General features: G+C 52.2%; 1 protein-coding gene across 1 annotated transcript; it reads right to left on the bottom strand.

The window, feature by feature from the left end:
* Positions 1–4,446: 4,446 nt before the first annotated feature.
* On the bottom strand, positions 4,447–6,711 carry NCLIV_032000 (conserved hypothetical protein; the record flags this gene model as incomplete). The annotated part of the gene is made up of 2 exons (XM_003883396.1): positions 4,447–5,864; positions 6,282–6,711. 2 exons carry the CDS (start codon positions 6,709–6,711, stop codon positions 4,447–4,449), a joined length of 1,848 nt encoding a protein of 615 aa, XP_003883445.1.
* Between the last annotated feature and the right edge of the window lie 10,097 nt (positions 6,712–16,808).

Here is a 16,808-nt window from a genome sequence, read left to right as displayed (position 1 = left end):
TCCCGCCCCTAGCTCTCTCCTTTTTCCGGCGCTCCTGAGAAAACGCCAGACACGCACCGAAACACAACCTCCAGCATCTAAATGCTGACTGGAAGTGTGACAGAAACAAGGGAGGATGAGTGGCGAGGGAAGAAAGTGTTAAACACAGAGAGTGACCTGGAAAGGCCAGTGAGACCCGTGACCGCAAAAGTTTCCAGTTGCGCGCCTACAACTCGTGAACGAGAGCACAGAGCACGCATCCCAAGAGACAACGGACATATCTGCTACGCCGCGGAAAATGAGGAAACAGGTGCTCTCCCCATTCCCTCGCAATGCCGCAGGACCGCTGCTGCCGCCTACATGGCTCAATCCAAGGAAAGCATGCTGAGGCCAGAGCGCGGGAACAGGACAGCGAGGTGAAAAAGGACGGCCAGTCCTGACAGGCGGACGGCAGAAGTTGAGCGCACGATATATGGCAGAGAATTGAACGGTCCTTTTAGTCCATTACGGCACGTTTTCCGGTGCGCAAGAGACTGAACCGGCATAGCAAATGAAGTAGCTCGAGCAGGAACCGGCAGTGACGCACCGCCAGCCAACGTGCCAACGAACAGTTACATATGGCTAGAGAATGCAAACGAGACACATTGACGCCTTGTCCTTTTTCCGCAGTGCCTCTCTTTTCAACAAGGCGTTGACCGCTTGCTAAGTGTCGTGACACTCCGTCCGGCGGAGCCCCATCCAGCGGCAAAAGAGAGCGGATAAAAAGCAGGATGGCCATTTTCACACAAGGGACGAGCGGGAGAGTACGCGAAACGTGCAAGTGATCGGAAAAGAAAGGGGAGTCAAATAAGAAGGGACGTACCGCTTTTTTGGAGGGAGGTCACTCGGAGGCACCGTGCAGTGCGTCTAGTGCCCGTAGACAAGACTTGAGGAACAAAACTTACGCCAGTCCTCGCAGCAAGCACGGGAGAGACTGAAAAAATCTCGCAACAACGACGCAGCAAATCTGAAGCATATCACAAATTGGCACAAGCGAGTCGGTAAAAAACCGGCAACTACCCGAAAAAATCGGGAATGTCGGTTTCGTGAGGTAATCCGCCGGCAAGGAAGACCGAGACGCTGTTGGCGAGGGCAAACACCCTGTCTCCCGTGGGTAAGTAAGTGGCCTCAAGTACAAGCCGATCGGAAGAGGCAACTGCCGTTCACGTTCGCTTTCCAACGCTGTTTTTCATTAGGAAACTCTCTTAAGCTCTTGTGCAGATCTCCTTTGTCTCTGCCTGCGCAGAAAACGTGCAGCATGTCCGGCTGTATACAATAGTCGTTGGTCCACATGTAACACCGTAAAAAGTGTCTTGCCCGAGCACACCAGTTATTGCGGCTAATACGCATGAGGAAATATATCACATTCGGCTGGTACCCGTCACCACAGAAAGGGCTTCTTCCAGTGTGAGTAGTCTCTGAGTTAGAAGAGACGTGTAGTACCATGTGCGGGAAACTGAAACGAGTCAGGCGCTCGAAAGTCTTTTGAAGCGGGAATGACTTTGAGACACTCAAGCATTCTGTTTCCTCTCTGTCGCAATCCAGCAGGAAATTGGTCGCGTTCGCTCGATTTACGAGAAGTTAGGGGCGAAAACTGCGATCACACTCCCGAGATTAGGCCACCCAAAGCCTGCTCTGAGAGCCTGTCAGGCATCTGGTCTCGTCGCCTCTCCACTGTATTCAGGAATGAAGAGCAATGGTGACGCCACGCGCCAGGTCGTATTCAGAGCAACTTGCACCGTACAGCCCGATGCTGCTTCATCTAGACATTCTCAGTTTCGCCACATTAAAATGGGTCTGTCCTGCGTGTATGATTCGCGCCGAGTCGAGTGGGCCTTCACGCCTGCAATCTTCCATCGTGACCGCACCTAAAAAGTAGCGCCTTCGGTCGCCCTACGCGACCGGGACAGTCCGTCGTGGGGTTGCCAGCATGTCCCTTCAACTGCGAGCGTGATTCCCACGGCATGCCATGATTTGTGGGGGCATGGAGTACGTAACAGGGGCCGCTCCTCTTTACGCGGGATCAAAACACTGAGTTGCCTGTGTCACAGCCACAACGAACGTATAAACCACCGATCCACTTCATTCGTACAAAACAGAACCTTGTACACGTCTGGCTGCGTTACTTTTCCTCTTAAGTGCACGTCTGCGGCCATCATTGCTATGCCAATCCGTGTACCGGCAACTGCTTCAGCCCCTTCTTCATGTAAGTTTGCTCTGAGTGTGGACAAAGAGAATTAGTTACCAATGTGGTAAATGAGGTTTCCTGGGTCGTCCCCTCAAGCGAAACAAACTCCAGTCTATTCGCTGTGGCAATGTAGAACAACGTTAGCTAAATTTCAACGGCTCCGTGTTTTTTTACAGACAGGATCTGCAAGGCTAAGAAGAAAAGCCCACAGTCAAGGTGCATGCAGCTAGCCTGTGATACAGGGTGGGTTCAACGATACATTTTCAATCGGCAGAGGGTCAGAAAAAAGTGAGGCGACGACGACCCTTTCCCATTAAATGTGTCCTTAGTCTCTACTGGCTTTTCCAGTCCAGCTGAGCTCGCTGGTGATCTTGCCGCAGCTGGTTGCTGCACATTTTGTCGACCATACTAGAGGTCTAGCTAGGAAGACACCTGAAATGCGTGAGCTGCTTTGGACAACTGGTTCTCTTTCTTCCCGTCTGAAGCCTGCAATCACCGCGGCGCATGTCAGGAAAGAAGTTTCACCCAGTTAGTTACTTACCACATGCAAGCATAAAGCGCCCTGCATGTGCCTTTACTTACACTGTGTGTACGGAAAATCAGCGCGTATCCCGAGTTCGTGAAAGTGGGAGAAAGGGGCCTTTGCAAAAGAACTTGGTTGTCTGTATCTCATAAATGAAGTCATATTCAGTATCCTAGGTACTTTGGAATTGTAGCTGTAAAGGCATTACATCCTATTAATAATTACATACAGTATAATTATAAATATTAAAAGTTTCAAAAATTGAAACTAAACCAAACAACGGTGTGACGTAAAACAACGCAGTCCTGCTTTTATTAAGAATATGTAGGCTTCTATTGTGATCGTACAGCCCGTGCCGCCAACGAATAACAATGGATAGGATGTTAGCGGGGAGCCCGCAGGTAAAACACACGTGGCTCTTGTTCGGCGATGCCAGTGAATTGCACTCGGCTATGAAGGGCCCCTGGGGAACGTGGGTCGCCAAAATTCAGCAGCGGACGAAAAGCAACCAAACACGTATTGGAGAAAGGAGGTTGGTAATCAGCGTAGCACCCCAGAAACTCATTTGTCCCCATGGGAGTACATAACCGAGGAAGGCAGTGGCTATATAGTATGAGCAGAGGAGTCTCCCTTTGATACATCGCAGTACTTCTCCACGACCCCTGATTTTCGATATGAAGAAAATTGAAAAAGATTCGGATAAAGGGGCGGAGGAAACTGGCATTCAGGTCCCACCACCCATCGCTGTTATTTGAACTAGCATTCTCCAAGCATCCAACAGCAATTCTGGTGAGTGATCTACAGCAAGCATTGCACGAAACTGCAAGCCCTTCGTGGTACATATTGTCTTTTTTTGGCACACGTAACACAGCCGGATCGCCTATAACTCGGCATGTCGCCTGGCCACTGTGCGGTAGGGTACCGGCAGTAAACTTGCCGTCGAGTCCAGGACTGGAGAACAAGGCTACCGCAGGCCGTGTTCCTATGGAGTCACGATGTCCATTTGCCTCGGGCATTTGACCAAGAGCAACGTACGTTCACGCACGCAAGCAGTGGTTTCTCCATGCAAGCAGCCAGTGTGCGCCTCACACGCAGCCACATAGAACGAAAGAAGATAAAATTGTCAGCGCAGTCTCATGTATTTTACTCGTGGGGAACACAAAATAAGTCAGGTGAAAGAAAAAAGAAGCATCCGCATGCTTGCGGGTGTTAATCCTTGAATTTCCTGTCCCTTGATCCTAAACTTCCATATTCCCAAGGACAATCCCGCAATTACAGCGATGACATCCCCCGGTACCAAGGCTGATCTCAGCCCGAATCTCATCTTGATCGGGCGTGGGCACTGAATTCTGATCGGACTCTCCTTTTGGCAGAGGCCGCCGGCTACAGGTACAGAATCTTGCCATTCTGCCGGTTTACTGACTCCTCGCGGACAACCGAACTCGACACACGAATCGGGATCAATAGACACGCCTTATGAATGGATATGCACCGTCTGCAGACCATGGTGTGCCGACATGCCAAAAAAATGTCCTGTGCAGCGGAGGCTCCACACGAGCTACAACGTCCACCTTGGACATGCGTCGGAGTTCTGTTCCTGTTGCCTCACACCATCTTGCGGTTCCCAAACATGCTCACATGATGGGAAAACGCTGTAATTCCACACGACGTTTATAGGTACTTTAATTCACCAACCTCACCGGCTGAAGCCATCACTTCATACTCTAGTCCTGGCCGCTCCCTTCTTCCTCATCTCAAACAGGACAGGCCAATCGGCAGGCTTGCGTTGAAAATGTACAGTGAACACCGTGAAGAACTCTAGCACAGAATTAGACGCCTTCGAAGCCTCCGTGCGCACTCTGTAGTCTCTTTGTCTTGCGGCACTTGCACCTACAAGATCGAGTTCTTCCTCTCCTGGTGAAGCCACGTACGCTACCTCGACAGCCTTCTTCAATGAGGCCTCCAAGTTGTATCCATCGTCCCCTTCTTCTTCAGTCTCTTGTCCTACGAGGATACTGCCGCATGGCGCCGCCGAGGTGTCATGACACGGGATCGACGCTTTCTGCACTGCAACACCATGGTGAGGAGGATTCCGTTCGAGCAGCAGGCACTTGCTCAGCACACGTCGCACAGTAACCATGCTTCCATAAACAGATGCATCGGAACCTATGGACAGTTCCTGAGTTGCAAAGTTCGCCCGGACTGAATAGCTAACGCTGCCTCGAAAGGCAGCTACCACTGTACATTTCTCGCCCGTGACCTCCTCTTGCCACAGAAACAAGGAACCCGCCTCAGGAAGCGGCCTCCAGCACACGGGTCTGCCGCCGCTGCCCGTTTCTTCGCTTCCCAGACACTCCACACTTTCGGATGCGGCTTGACGCATCAACAAGGTGAAATCCAGATCTGTCGCAATGGCTCGCGACGCTGCAGTCAGAGACGCAGTCTCTGTCGAGGACACCCAGCCGGGGTTTCTCACAAAGTGAAGCGCCAGACCCTCAGTGCGCTTGCCCTTCGAATCAAGCAGCTCACGGAAGAAGAGGTCGCCAGCGGTTTGAGGAAGGGACATAACGCCGCCTCTCCTCTTGTCACGAACTTCTATCGGCTTCGCTGGAGTGTGCGGGTCGAAGTCCGGACGAAAATAGCAGTCCGGCGTGCTCAGCTGAAAATCCTCGAACCTAGCAAGGTTCTTGCCCCGAAGGCGGGATACAAGATGTCCAACAAGCGGAGGCCGTTCTTCGTACAGCAACCGGCCGCGCTGTCGCCGATGGTCGACGACGAGTCTCGCGGATCCCCGAACAAAGGTGCCGAAAATTGCCTTTTGGGCCTGGGCTTGGCCAACGTCTACAAGGAGAATGCAGTCAGAGACGTCCCACACCACTGTCCGCCCGCTGCCTAGCAAGCCGCGTCGAGACCGTTCTCGTTTGGCAGCCCACCACGAAGATGCGAAGCCAGCAATGATGGCGCTGGCCAATGCCACTGCAGATCCAATGAAAGCCTTTGACTTCCACGTGGGCACTTCTGCCAACTCATCAGGATCTACAAGCTGCGAGCGAGTGTCAACTGCACCGTCTACGATGTCATACGGGGTCAAAGTGCTCTCTCCTGGGAGTTGCATGTCGTGTTCTGCGCCTTTCACTGCAACCGAACAACGCAACGCCGGACGGAGGATCGTGAGCAAAAGGAGTGGCCGCGAAACCTTTCGCAATAACAGGCGTGAAAGAGAAAGCGTCAAAGCAACTTTCGGACAAGCAAGGTCGTTTCTGGCGGAACCTGATACGCTACATGTGTGTCTGTTGAGCAGGCAGTAGCTGGCCCCCGTCTGAGATGGCAGCGACGGCGAACCCTTGAGACGGACTGTTTAAGGTAAAAGTGCCCACAATTGATAGTCCCTGGATTTGCTCATGCATGTGTCATTCCACGAAGATAGCTACCTTTCGTCCACTGATGGTCGCTCTGGGTGAGCTAACCCGCTGAGCCACTGGTTCCAGCGCAACGGCTTGTTACCTTCGTGTTGAGCAAAACATTTCCCCCTTACAGACGCGTCCGGCTTACCTCCGAGGATGTGGTTCTTCAGGCCAGCTGCCGCCAAAAAAGGGAGACCGACGAGAGGGAGCAACCCGCCATTGAAACTTGGGCGCGGGCCCCCTATTCTCAGTCCAGATATATCGGCAGCCTGCAAAACAACTTCCTTTTCACATGCGATGCCGTCCTTTAGGTGGTCTGCAACGACCATAAGACGAAAACGCTGGGCCACACTGTATGGGCCCTCATCCTCGTCAACTTCCGCGCTTTGACTCTCATGGGCATCAAGGCTAACCACCGCCGACTGTACTTCGGCCTCTGAACGAGTATGATTAAGACCTACGCTGGGCGAGCCCTCTCCATTTCCATCGGTGGCACGGCCGCCCCTGCTCTCACCAACAACGCCTGCGATGAAAAACCAGGGAACACCGGCCGCGAGACCCCAGAGGAGTGTCCTCATTCTGCTCGACAAGGCATCACAAAAGATGTACCGTACCTCCCTCCTTCAACGTCCAATGTCATTACAGAAATTGCCCACTCATGTCGCCTATTTGTGGTAAATATGCCGACTTTCGTTACCAAATTCCCCCGGGCAGTAGCCCGCGAGGGTAGGACCACGTGGCCAGATGGGAGGAATCGTCTCTGAAGACGGTACCCCTGAAGATGACCCGTGCTCCAAGCCAACGCTACACCACAGCTGTCTGGCTCGATTTCAACAGAAAATCATTCTACGCAAGTGAGAATGAGGACTCCATGAGGCCAGTTGGTGACAAATCCACTTCATGACGGCAACGGTCTCCCAGTGGCGCCGGCTGCTGAACGACCCCCCGTGCGGATCCGACAGTACATGCCACAAACCTCCAAGGATGGGAGGGAAAAAGTGATAGTACCGCGCGCGCAAACAACGAGGTGCTCCGATGGAAGTGGTAAACCAACGATCTCCACTAGCTCGAAGTGAGAAGCTGCGGGTGAAGCTTGGCCTACACACAAGGCAGGATTGTTCGAATTTGCGACGCCATTCGTAGGCTCTGTCCCGCCACGAAACGCGAGCGAACCACAAGCCGACCCCCCGGGCTGAAGTGCTTCAATAAGGTTGTCGTGCCTTGTCCTTTTGCGCACCCGAGCTTACTGCCTAGGTACCCGAAGGTCACCAGACCATTACAAGTGTGAACATGCCCGTCAGTTGGATCCAAAAATGCTGTTGGTGAAAAAGAATAGCTTTTATAGGCTGTGACTTCTCCCCATGTCGATACTTGTGGCGCTTACTCCGTGTGAAGTCGAACACTTTCTTTTAGCAGTTGGTGGTGCGTCCCGTGTTGCTGAAACGGGGGATCCAGTGGGATGGCCGGGTTTTGTCCTCGTAGCGGTATTTTTTAGTTGCATTTTAAAACACCTGGGAGCCACCCGAGAGAGGCAGGACGTATCATAATATGCAATGATTTTGAAGCCACGAGAAAACTAGCTCACCGTAGGCGACGAGAACCACAGAATTTGTGGGATCGTGTTCATTCATTACATCACTGCGTTTCGCCCACTCAACGGCCCATTTCGTTTCAGTGGGCTGTGCCTCTCTACCTGTCTTTTCACCGTTAAATTGGAACTTTCTTCATTGCTAACATCTGTTTCGTCACTGGCAGTGACAGAAGTAGATGCAGTTCAAAGAACGTATTTCCCGGTTGGTAGTAGCGGCTGGTGTGTGCGTACTTCTGACTTGTCTTCTGCTGTCTCACACCGAAGGCTTTTGCAGCTCAACGTTCGTGGGATGCGGCAAGGGTTGACAGACGAGGAAAATCGTTCTTTCTTACTCTTTCTGCATTAGAATGCCAGTGTTTAGTTCGTTTTTTGGAATAGTGTTTGAGCCGATGCCGTGTGCCTACCATTGCCTACCGCATATGGCATGTGCGTTCGCTTCTAGCTAGCACCTGCAGCTTTTTGTCCGGTGGGGGGCCTGATCCGGACAGGTATTGCACGTTCGTGACAGACTATTGTGTACCGCTGCACACTGATGAATCCGCGAGCCGAACACACTTTACAACTGAGTAGAGCAATACTTCGTGTCTCTATATAGAGGTGGTTTCACTATGACTCCCGCGTTTAGGACCTGAAACGCGGCAAACCAGGCAGTTTCATCGGTGGCACCTCGGGCGAGTTGGAGAACCAAAGGGGAGGCTAACCAAAGGGAGCCTATGTTTTTGGCTTCACAAACCTTATCCGATTGACGTCGCTGTTAGGAAAGCCACATCTGATATTTACGGAGGCATGATTGCAACTCAGGCAGTTTGCCCGTACAGACCGCCACGAGTACTTCATTGGCTATAGCAGCTCGGGAGGCAGTCCAAGCCCCTGTAGGTTCGTCAGGAACACCTGCGCGTGACCAGTGACCCCGTCTTTATCGCGCACCTCAACAGGTTTGGGTTACTTTGTTTTGCTTTCAGTGAGCCACTGTGTATCGAGGAGCAGTCTCTACCAGCATGGCACAGGCTTGCTTGGGTTGTCAGGGAACGGCAAATGTGGCTCCACGACGGGGACGTCCTCTCGTCCACATTCAGTCACTGAAGTTAACAAAAAACACAACGGCAAAGAACGACGCTTCTTTCCTTTCTTTCTTCTGTCCGAGATGGACTCTAGTGAGAATGATGTCGAACGGTGCCGCGCTGCCACCGGGCGACGCTGGTTCTCTGATGCCGGATACAGGCAACACTGTGCGTCAGGGAGGGGAAAGACCAAATCGGTGCCAACTGAAGGAAGAACACAGAAGGTTGATATCAGTGGTTCGACAGATATCACCAGCAGGTTCAGTGACTTCTGAAGGTGGCGCGCGATGCGCAGTTGGTTTTACCCGCGCACAAACTGGTACACAAATCCGCAGGAGTCTCTCCGCTCCACCAGCAATTAACGATCCAACATGTAGTTCAAAATGGTCCACCGTAGGTTGCCTTTTGAGCGAGAAAGGAGCTGAACTGCATAGCCATCATGCAACGCGCGACTGTCCTGGCACCACGCAAACGCGTGCTGGAGGCCCTATATGTTCTTGCGCTCACCTGCCCGGTACCTGGGAAAAGCCTTTAGTGTCCTCCGACCTCGAATTTAAGACATTTCGGAAGGACGAAGACTCACTTCTCCATCCGGTACCAGAAGTGAATTCTTCAGGCCAAAACTGGGAAAACAGCGGTAGCGTTCAGCATCGAACTGCATCATCGTTTTTTTCAACCAGCAACGGCTACCACGGGCTTGACGAGACCACCACCTTTGATGAAAGAACCAGTCAGTTGATGGTACCTAGATGCAACAGCGAACGATCCTGTGCAGTCACAGAGACGAGTGCGTCATGGAAGGAGCAGGGTTATTGTCGGCCCGTGGGAAAAAGCCAGAGCAAACACGCCAATGTGACGGAAAAGGAACGCCTGGCGTCAGTCCTCCAAGAACTGCAACTTCCCTGTCACTGGCAACCGCGGTGCCGCGGGGCTTCCAGAATCATCCGGGAGAAGCTTCAGCTAGATGAAGTAGAACGCACCGCATGCACGTTTACCCCGGAGATATCTCTATCCCAAAGAGTTGTGAAGGCATCATCGTCGAAGGGACCGATCCCTGGAATAAGGCAACGCCGCAGAGCGTCGTTTGGGAGCTCACATCCTACGGGTCAGCAGAGCGAGCGACGGCGGTCGACTTGTACCTACTCTCTGTGTAGCAGATCCGGGCACAACACGAAACTTCAGCTCGCACGTTACACGAGGAGAGAGATCGGCGCACAATCGCAAGAGAAATGCGCAAGCGGGCCGAGACGCCTTGCATAGACAGTCCACCCTATACGACGACCACATTTAGGAAGCACCCACGTGTGCTTGTTGTGTAGAAGTATACAGCATTACCGAAGACGTGGAAGTTGGAAATTACGGCTCGCCGAGGCGTGCGAGGAAAAGCATATCATCTGCTTGACCTATAGTGTTGCCACACTGTGGTAGGTGGACCACAAGAGCATCGAAGCAACCCGATGAAGCCAGCTGCAGTGTAGTGTGCCGCCCACATTTCTCGTCTATTTTTTCCGCCGAAGGAAGGGTGGACTGAGGCCGCGGGAAAGCGCCGTGTTGCATCCTCAGGGTATGTATTATATACGGATCGGATTCTTGTTGGCCTGGCACCTGTTTAGTAACTGGATGAACGCTTTTTACGCCGGGTCTTGCTTCTAGTGCGCTACTTTGTCCGTACCCTTAATGAGGCCACGGAATGTATTCGACAACATCGAAGATAGACTTCGAGTCTGTTTTGGCACTTGAATCCTGCAACCCTCACCGTCGGGTGGAAAAGACCGCTGGTGCGGAGTCGGCTGCTTTGGTGGCTCCTTCAGATCCTGATACAACTGAACAACTGACTGGGATCCAATGCCAAAGATGGAGTGACCCAACACAGCGCCAAACCGCGCGGAGGTTTGGGCCACGGCTTGGTGTGACTCCACGCAGTCCAAGGTTTCCCGACAAGATATTGAGAGAGAAGACCAACTCCACAAGGACTCCGTACGGATCGAAAAGGGAGGGAACCGAAGGTCGATCATCACACGCCAAAACGAGGAATGACCTGGTGACTGCTTTTGTTAGAAGGCAGCAAGCGCTGGTGAGACGCACTATGAAAGACACCTCATTCCTGGGGCAAGAGCTGCCTGCGCGCACCGGACAGAATCACACAGCATTCTGGTCACTGTCACCGCCCGAGCATACCTGCTGCTCATGTTGTTAGATTCAGGGGCTTGCGGTGAAGGGCAACCGTCTTCGTGTTGCAACTGCAACGAGACGAGAATGGAGAGCTCTCTCACGTTCGCATGAAATAATGAAGTTTGCGACCAGAAGCAGCTGTTTTGTTACTCGTACTGTGAACAATTGCCGCCATTTTCCCCCCGTTAGCGTTTGGGTCGACGTCCGAAACAAAAGACCGTGCCGGTTAGTTCTCGGGTTGATGATCACATGCTCTCTCCTTTATTTCCCCAGAACAACTAGCCTTTCCTTCTGCCAAGAGGATGCCGGGATACGAGAATAATTGTAGGCGTCCACAGTCTCAAAACTTTCAGGACTTGGACCACAGTCCAATAGATACCACACTGAAGGGCAAAAACACGGATACAATGGCGAGTGACCCCGAGGCTGTAGTTCCACTTGTTAGCTTCAGGATGTGCACATGTTTCAACTAAGATGGGGGGTGGCGAAAACGTGGTGTCTCCCGGTGTCGTTCTGTAGGAAGAAAGAAGAATTCAAAAACTGGAGAGTATTCGGGATCTGCAGAGTCGGAAGGGTAGGCCAAACATGACATAAGAACAAAGGAATCCACCGCTTAAAATTCTCGGATCCTCTCTTTCTTGTTTCTCTCATCAGAACAACCACAGCTTCGACGGCGTCACGAGGCACCCTGTTCTTTCCAGACAGTGTACTGGTGTGCTAGCACTGACGTTGCAACAATTCCCCATTCTGGTGGACGACAAACTTAAGAATCTGTTAACTACTCGTCTTCGCTAACCTAGGCCCCAGAGTTTGTCTTCGACAAGTCGGGTCTCACCTTGCCTCGAACAGGTCCAGTTCAGTGCGATACTCATTGTAATCTCGTTGGCATATACGGACTGCCAAGACAACGAAATGCGTAGTAAGGCCCTCCTGGTTGCATACGACGTACACTGTGTGGTGTGACGGAACGGCAGCCGCTGAAACAGCGTCACGGCCCTCGATCAATCCTACGTCCGCGCGGATCTGCCGTTCCCGCTCTTATCGTGGCCTGACTTCGAGCTCAGTGGGATTCGGACGAGATCACAAGGATCGAATATTGGAATGGAAAGATTACTTTGAGGAAGAACTGCGGCGCCAAGCTTTCGTCCCCAGTATCAACAGGTGTGTCGTCAGAAATGATTGCCACTGCTTTGCGGTGGCCGTTCACTGCCACTAGTGTCTAGTGGATATGCCCCTACCGTTCGCAGTTTGTGATTGGTGGAATTTGAGCAGCGTACACCGTAGGCTTGTCTGGTATTCACTTCTGTAGAGCCGCCTGGAGGACCAGTCACGCTTATCGAAGCGTGCTTCATACGCTTAACGTCACTGAGGTCGAGTGCCCCATACAGGCTTGAAAAACAATTCAGCGCTTTATATGGTTTTTGTGTTGGCGCAGTCGGTCTCGAAAACTTGCGCTTCGACTTCAACGCAACCCATTTGAAGGAAAGAAAGTATTTTTTGGTGGAAGGCATGCGGAATGCGCGCGGAAGGCGGAAGCCTGCGAGCTCACGTTTCGTGTAAGCATTACGCTGTCCACTGAAGGCTTCGGCACCAGCGTCTTCTCCCCCTAGTGAAAAGCCTAGCAGTTTCCAACCGTTTGTACATCCAAATTTACATAGCCTTTCTTGACGTAAATCGGATCCGGGCTCTCAGTCTGGATTTGGAGGTGAGTAGCATTTGTATCTTGCCTTCGTGTCACGGCACGCATTTCACAAACTACTCGTTGCCACCACGTTGTATTTGCTTACATTTGCAGCCGAAAACAAACAAAAGGAAAGGGGTTTCAGTGATACGGTAAGCCACTTAGCGGCTTGTAAACAGAACGCTGCCGTTATCGGTTTCTGCCTTCCTCTCACTATGACGACTGGCCCCGCCAAAAAATTTCGTACTCCGGAGTGGTTGCGGGGTAGTCTGTTCAGCCCAGATTCTGATAGTCTACCTTTCATAGTGTTGTCCGCACCACGAGCCTGCCAGCCAGAAAACAGCTTGGCATGAAATCTTACGTAACGTGCCACAGCCCGAAACTTTTTCTGCCTGGGCTGCAGAATTCTGAGGAACAGGACGCGAGCGACGGCGTATTTCCAGCACCTCAGAGAAATAAAAGAAGTTACCGAAGAGAAAAGGAAACTGCTAGAGCTTGTCAAGCTCGAAGAAGAGGTGAGTATGCATGCTATCTTTACCGGTTCGCAACGAGATGTTTCTGGCCGCAAGTTAACTAACGCTCGTGACTGTGATAGCTGGTTAGCACAGGCATGCATTGGACAAGAGCGAGGAACCGGAGATACTTGGACACACGCCATGAGCGGTTCCATTCTTTGGCGAAACCACTGGAACAACCAGGCTTTTCCAATTCGCGTATAGACGATTTCTCGTTGAATGTCTACCCTTCCGCTGCTGTCCCATCGTTGGGGAGACACATCCAATTCATTCACACAAATCGATTGTGCTTTAGACCATCGAAGGTTCATACCTACTGAGTCACGCCTCATGCGCCAGGAAAAGTGCCCCATGCTGACAACCCGAACACAGAAAGCGATGCCTCCCCCGAGTAGAGCCCGCCCGATGCCTATCTCAATGACTTTCCAGATGACTGGAGGAGCGGTCGCCTGCTGAAGGATTCGATGATGGCTCGTCAAGATGAGACTGCGTGATCCGCTAGTTTACATGTGAGTCCTGACTGTTCGACTGTACAGCTAGCTCACTGCAGCTTTCGGCCGAGAATCAACAAACGCTCACTACTGCCTGTGCATCTCCGTGGAGCAACAGCGGGTGGCGAGGACAGGAGCACAGGAGGCAGCGCCGGCGGGGCTCCGTGAAATGTCGCGGTTGCAGATTCCTGTACGTAAAGAGTTCCAGCTCCGTGTGAGTGTCAGGTGCCCCATCGTGTACAGGAACAGCGCTGTTTTTTTCACAACTGAGAGAGAGGAAGGGTAGTAGACAAGGATGAGTGAAAACTCGATTGACTTCTTTTCCCACTAAGTTGGGGGAAACAAGACAAGCACGTCTTCGCACGTCACGCAGAGGTGCAAAGACACAAGGCGTAAACCCACTCAGTTTTCGCATTTGTCCCGGGTATCCCTTGAGGGTTTTCCATTATTGATAGCGCGGGCCGACGTGAAGCAATTTGGCTTCCACCATTTCGCGCCCTCAACGCAGAAACACTTGATACCGCATTTCGCTCGTGGGCATCAGGCGCAAAATCCGAATTCCCCGCTATTGCCACTCTCGAGCATCGGCTCACTAGCGTGTGCCGTAGTTGGGCCCTGACAACATGTACGCCACAAGCTCTGCCAAAGAATTGTCTCCACATACGACTTCGAAATGCCTTTTGATACCGGGTAGGCACTCAGAGAGACAACCGTCGTTGAGGAAGCGACCAACACTCGAGCGATTACCAGACGCATGGAAGGTAGAAAATCTGCAGACTATTCTAAACGTTGGGACGACATATGGGTCCGCTTTGAAGTACCACTTTGCTGTCTCGGGAGAACTTCTTCTGGCGGTGGTGGCGTCGACTAGCTGCGACTATTCTGAGCGTGGATCCTTTTCCTGCCTAAGGTCTACAACGCCCTCCTATCTCCGCTTCTCGACTTTGCTTCGCAACATGCAGCAAGCCAAGCGTGGCAGGAAAAGTTTGCCAAGGCGCTGTACACTGCGGGGATTAGTAGCTTGACTCGGGCGACGCTGTAGACATCGTCCACCGTCGACACATAGCTCTATCTCGCCGTGGTTGGGCAAGACATAGTCGATGCTGCGAAGAGTGCAGCGAAAAAATCCTCTCATGAAGAGAGATCTTCGAGCCTCCAAAAACATGTGGCCATCGGGTCGACAAGAGTGTAAAGACAGATGATGGCCTCCCGGCGGAGTAGTAGGACCATCAACGCTAGGGCCCTCTGAGAGCCAAGCCGTCTCTTTTGAGGGACTTCTCCGCACAGCTACAGTGGACTCGTAGGAGCCGTTAAACAGCGCGAGGGTATGAGGCAGACTGCTGTGTTGGCCGCATCAATTTGCTGGTTTGCCTAGGAAAGGTGCACATTTTTTGAGAGATATTTTCCCTTCATCATTGTCTACCCGCTCAATTAGAGTTGTATCGTCCTGCGGCTAATTCAGCCCTGCTCATTTCCTGCCGGTTCCTTCGACAACGCCGTTTGCTCAACTTTTCGTGCAACGCGTTGAGAGACCGAAAATCAGATAGCAAATCCTCTAGTTCATGTTACAGGCGACCCTGCCCGTTTTCCCTAGCGTTTCTCCTTTGGCGCTTCGAATTCAACGCCTTTTCATGCACGGCTCGTGAAAATGAGAACTACATCTCCCGTTGTGACTCTTCTTCTGGGCTGTTTGGCCCAAACTGCCCTTGAGGCTTTCGCAGCCAGCCCGAAAAGTAGGCCACTGGCGACAAAGAGAATCGATGTGTGTGTAGATACACCTGGTGGATTTCATATGTGTCCAAAAACAGAAGGTTGTGTCGCTGAAAGGGAAGAGGAAATCCATGTTTCAGGATACCTCGCTTTTTGCGTCTGCTATGGTTCTACGCACGGTCCCAATTCTTGCCTTACGGCTGGACCCCCTTCTTGTAGCTCCGGCAGAAGCCATACCAAGGAATGAATTCACTCATTCTCTCCAGTGGCTTTCTCTTGTTCGTGCTCTGTCCCAATCCTATCTTCGTCTCTACCCTTGACAAGACAGAGCCCTTAAATGCCCGTCCTTACGCGCCAGACAAATGTTCCACACACCGGACGCCGGACCCCCCGTGCATTTGTCTGTGCCAGCGTACACAAAACATCTGCGAACACACACAAATGCAACTCTTGCACTGTGACCTCTTTCCCCCTCTGTGCCTGCCGCCTTTAGTTGTAACCCCCCAGCGCTTTTCTGCCGTCGCGTCGGCACAAGGGAGCAAACGAGATGACGGGCCAGCGCCGCGCCGACAGCGAGCTCCGTTCCTCTGCCTTCACTGCTTTCTGTAGTGCACGCTCTTTTTCTCTGCCTGCAGATGAAGTGAAAGTGACAGCACAAAAGCCTGGACGGGGAGAAGTAAGCCATACGTGGGAGCTGGAATTGAAACTTCAAACTGCAGCCAAAGGGAGAGGAACAATCAAGTTGCTTGACTATCCCGCGGATGAGGAACGAGAGAGTGCATGACGAAATTGCTGTCGAGAACGAAAAGCTCCACTCTTCGTTGGTTCCCTCTGGAAGCTGTGGGAGAGGGCACCTCCAGATATCCGGCACATCGTGTTTGTGGCAACAGCCGTCGTCGCGCTCTTTCTCTTGCTCGGCTCGCAGTTTCTCCTGCCATCGATGGACCTTGATCTTCTAGATGAGGCTTCTGCCCCTCCTATCCTCTCCCGTTCTATCGCCCACTTTCTCTCAGACTCCGTGCGTGTGCCTCTTTGGTTTGTTTCGTATGCGTGAGGCTCTGACCGTTCAAATAACGGGAAAAGTTTCGCTGTTCGTTGCTTGTCCCGTCTTCCTCGCCAGGCCCCCGCTAATCCGCTGACCGTATGGATACGCGACACACAGAAAGCTGCGGAGAAGAGAGGTGGGAGAGGCAAGTGGCTGCCGCCAGAGGCAGCATAGAGAGCAAGGCGACAGCGCGAAATGCACTGCCGCTGTGAACACAAACCCATTTGGGTTTGCAAGATTAAGCTGGAAAAAGCACAGAGACATGTCAGAAGAAACGCCGAAACTTCGTGACGCTGGAAACGTCTGCGCAAGGGGCTCTCACACACACAACGAGGGGATCGATAAAGCCTTACATACACCGCTATGGATAGACAGAATATTTAGACAGATCAGGAAAGGAACCTAACAG

Source organism: Neospora caninum, chromosome VIII, assembly GCF_000208865.1.
Source record: "Neospora caninum Liverpool complete genome, chromosome VIII".
NCBI lineage: Eukaryota > Apicomplexa > Conoidasida > Eucoccidiorida > Sarcocystidae > Neospora > Neospora caninum.
Note: the sequence above shows the minus strand (reverse complement) of the source record. Positions and strands in the feature narration are given on the sequence as shown.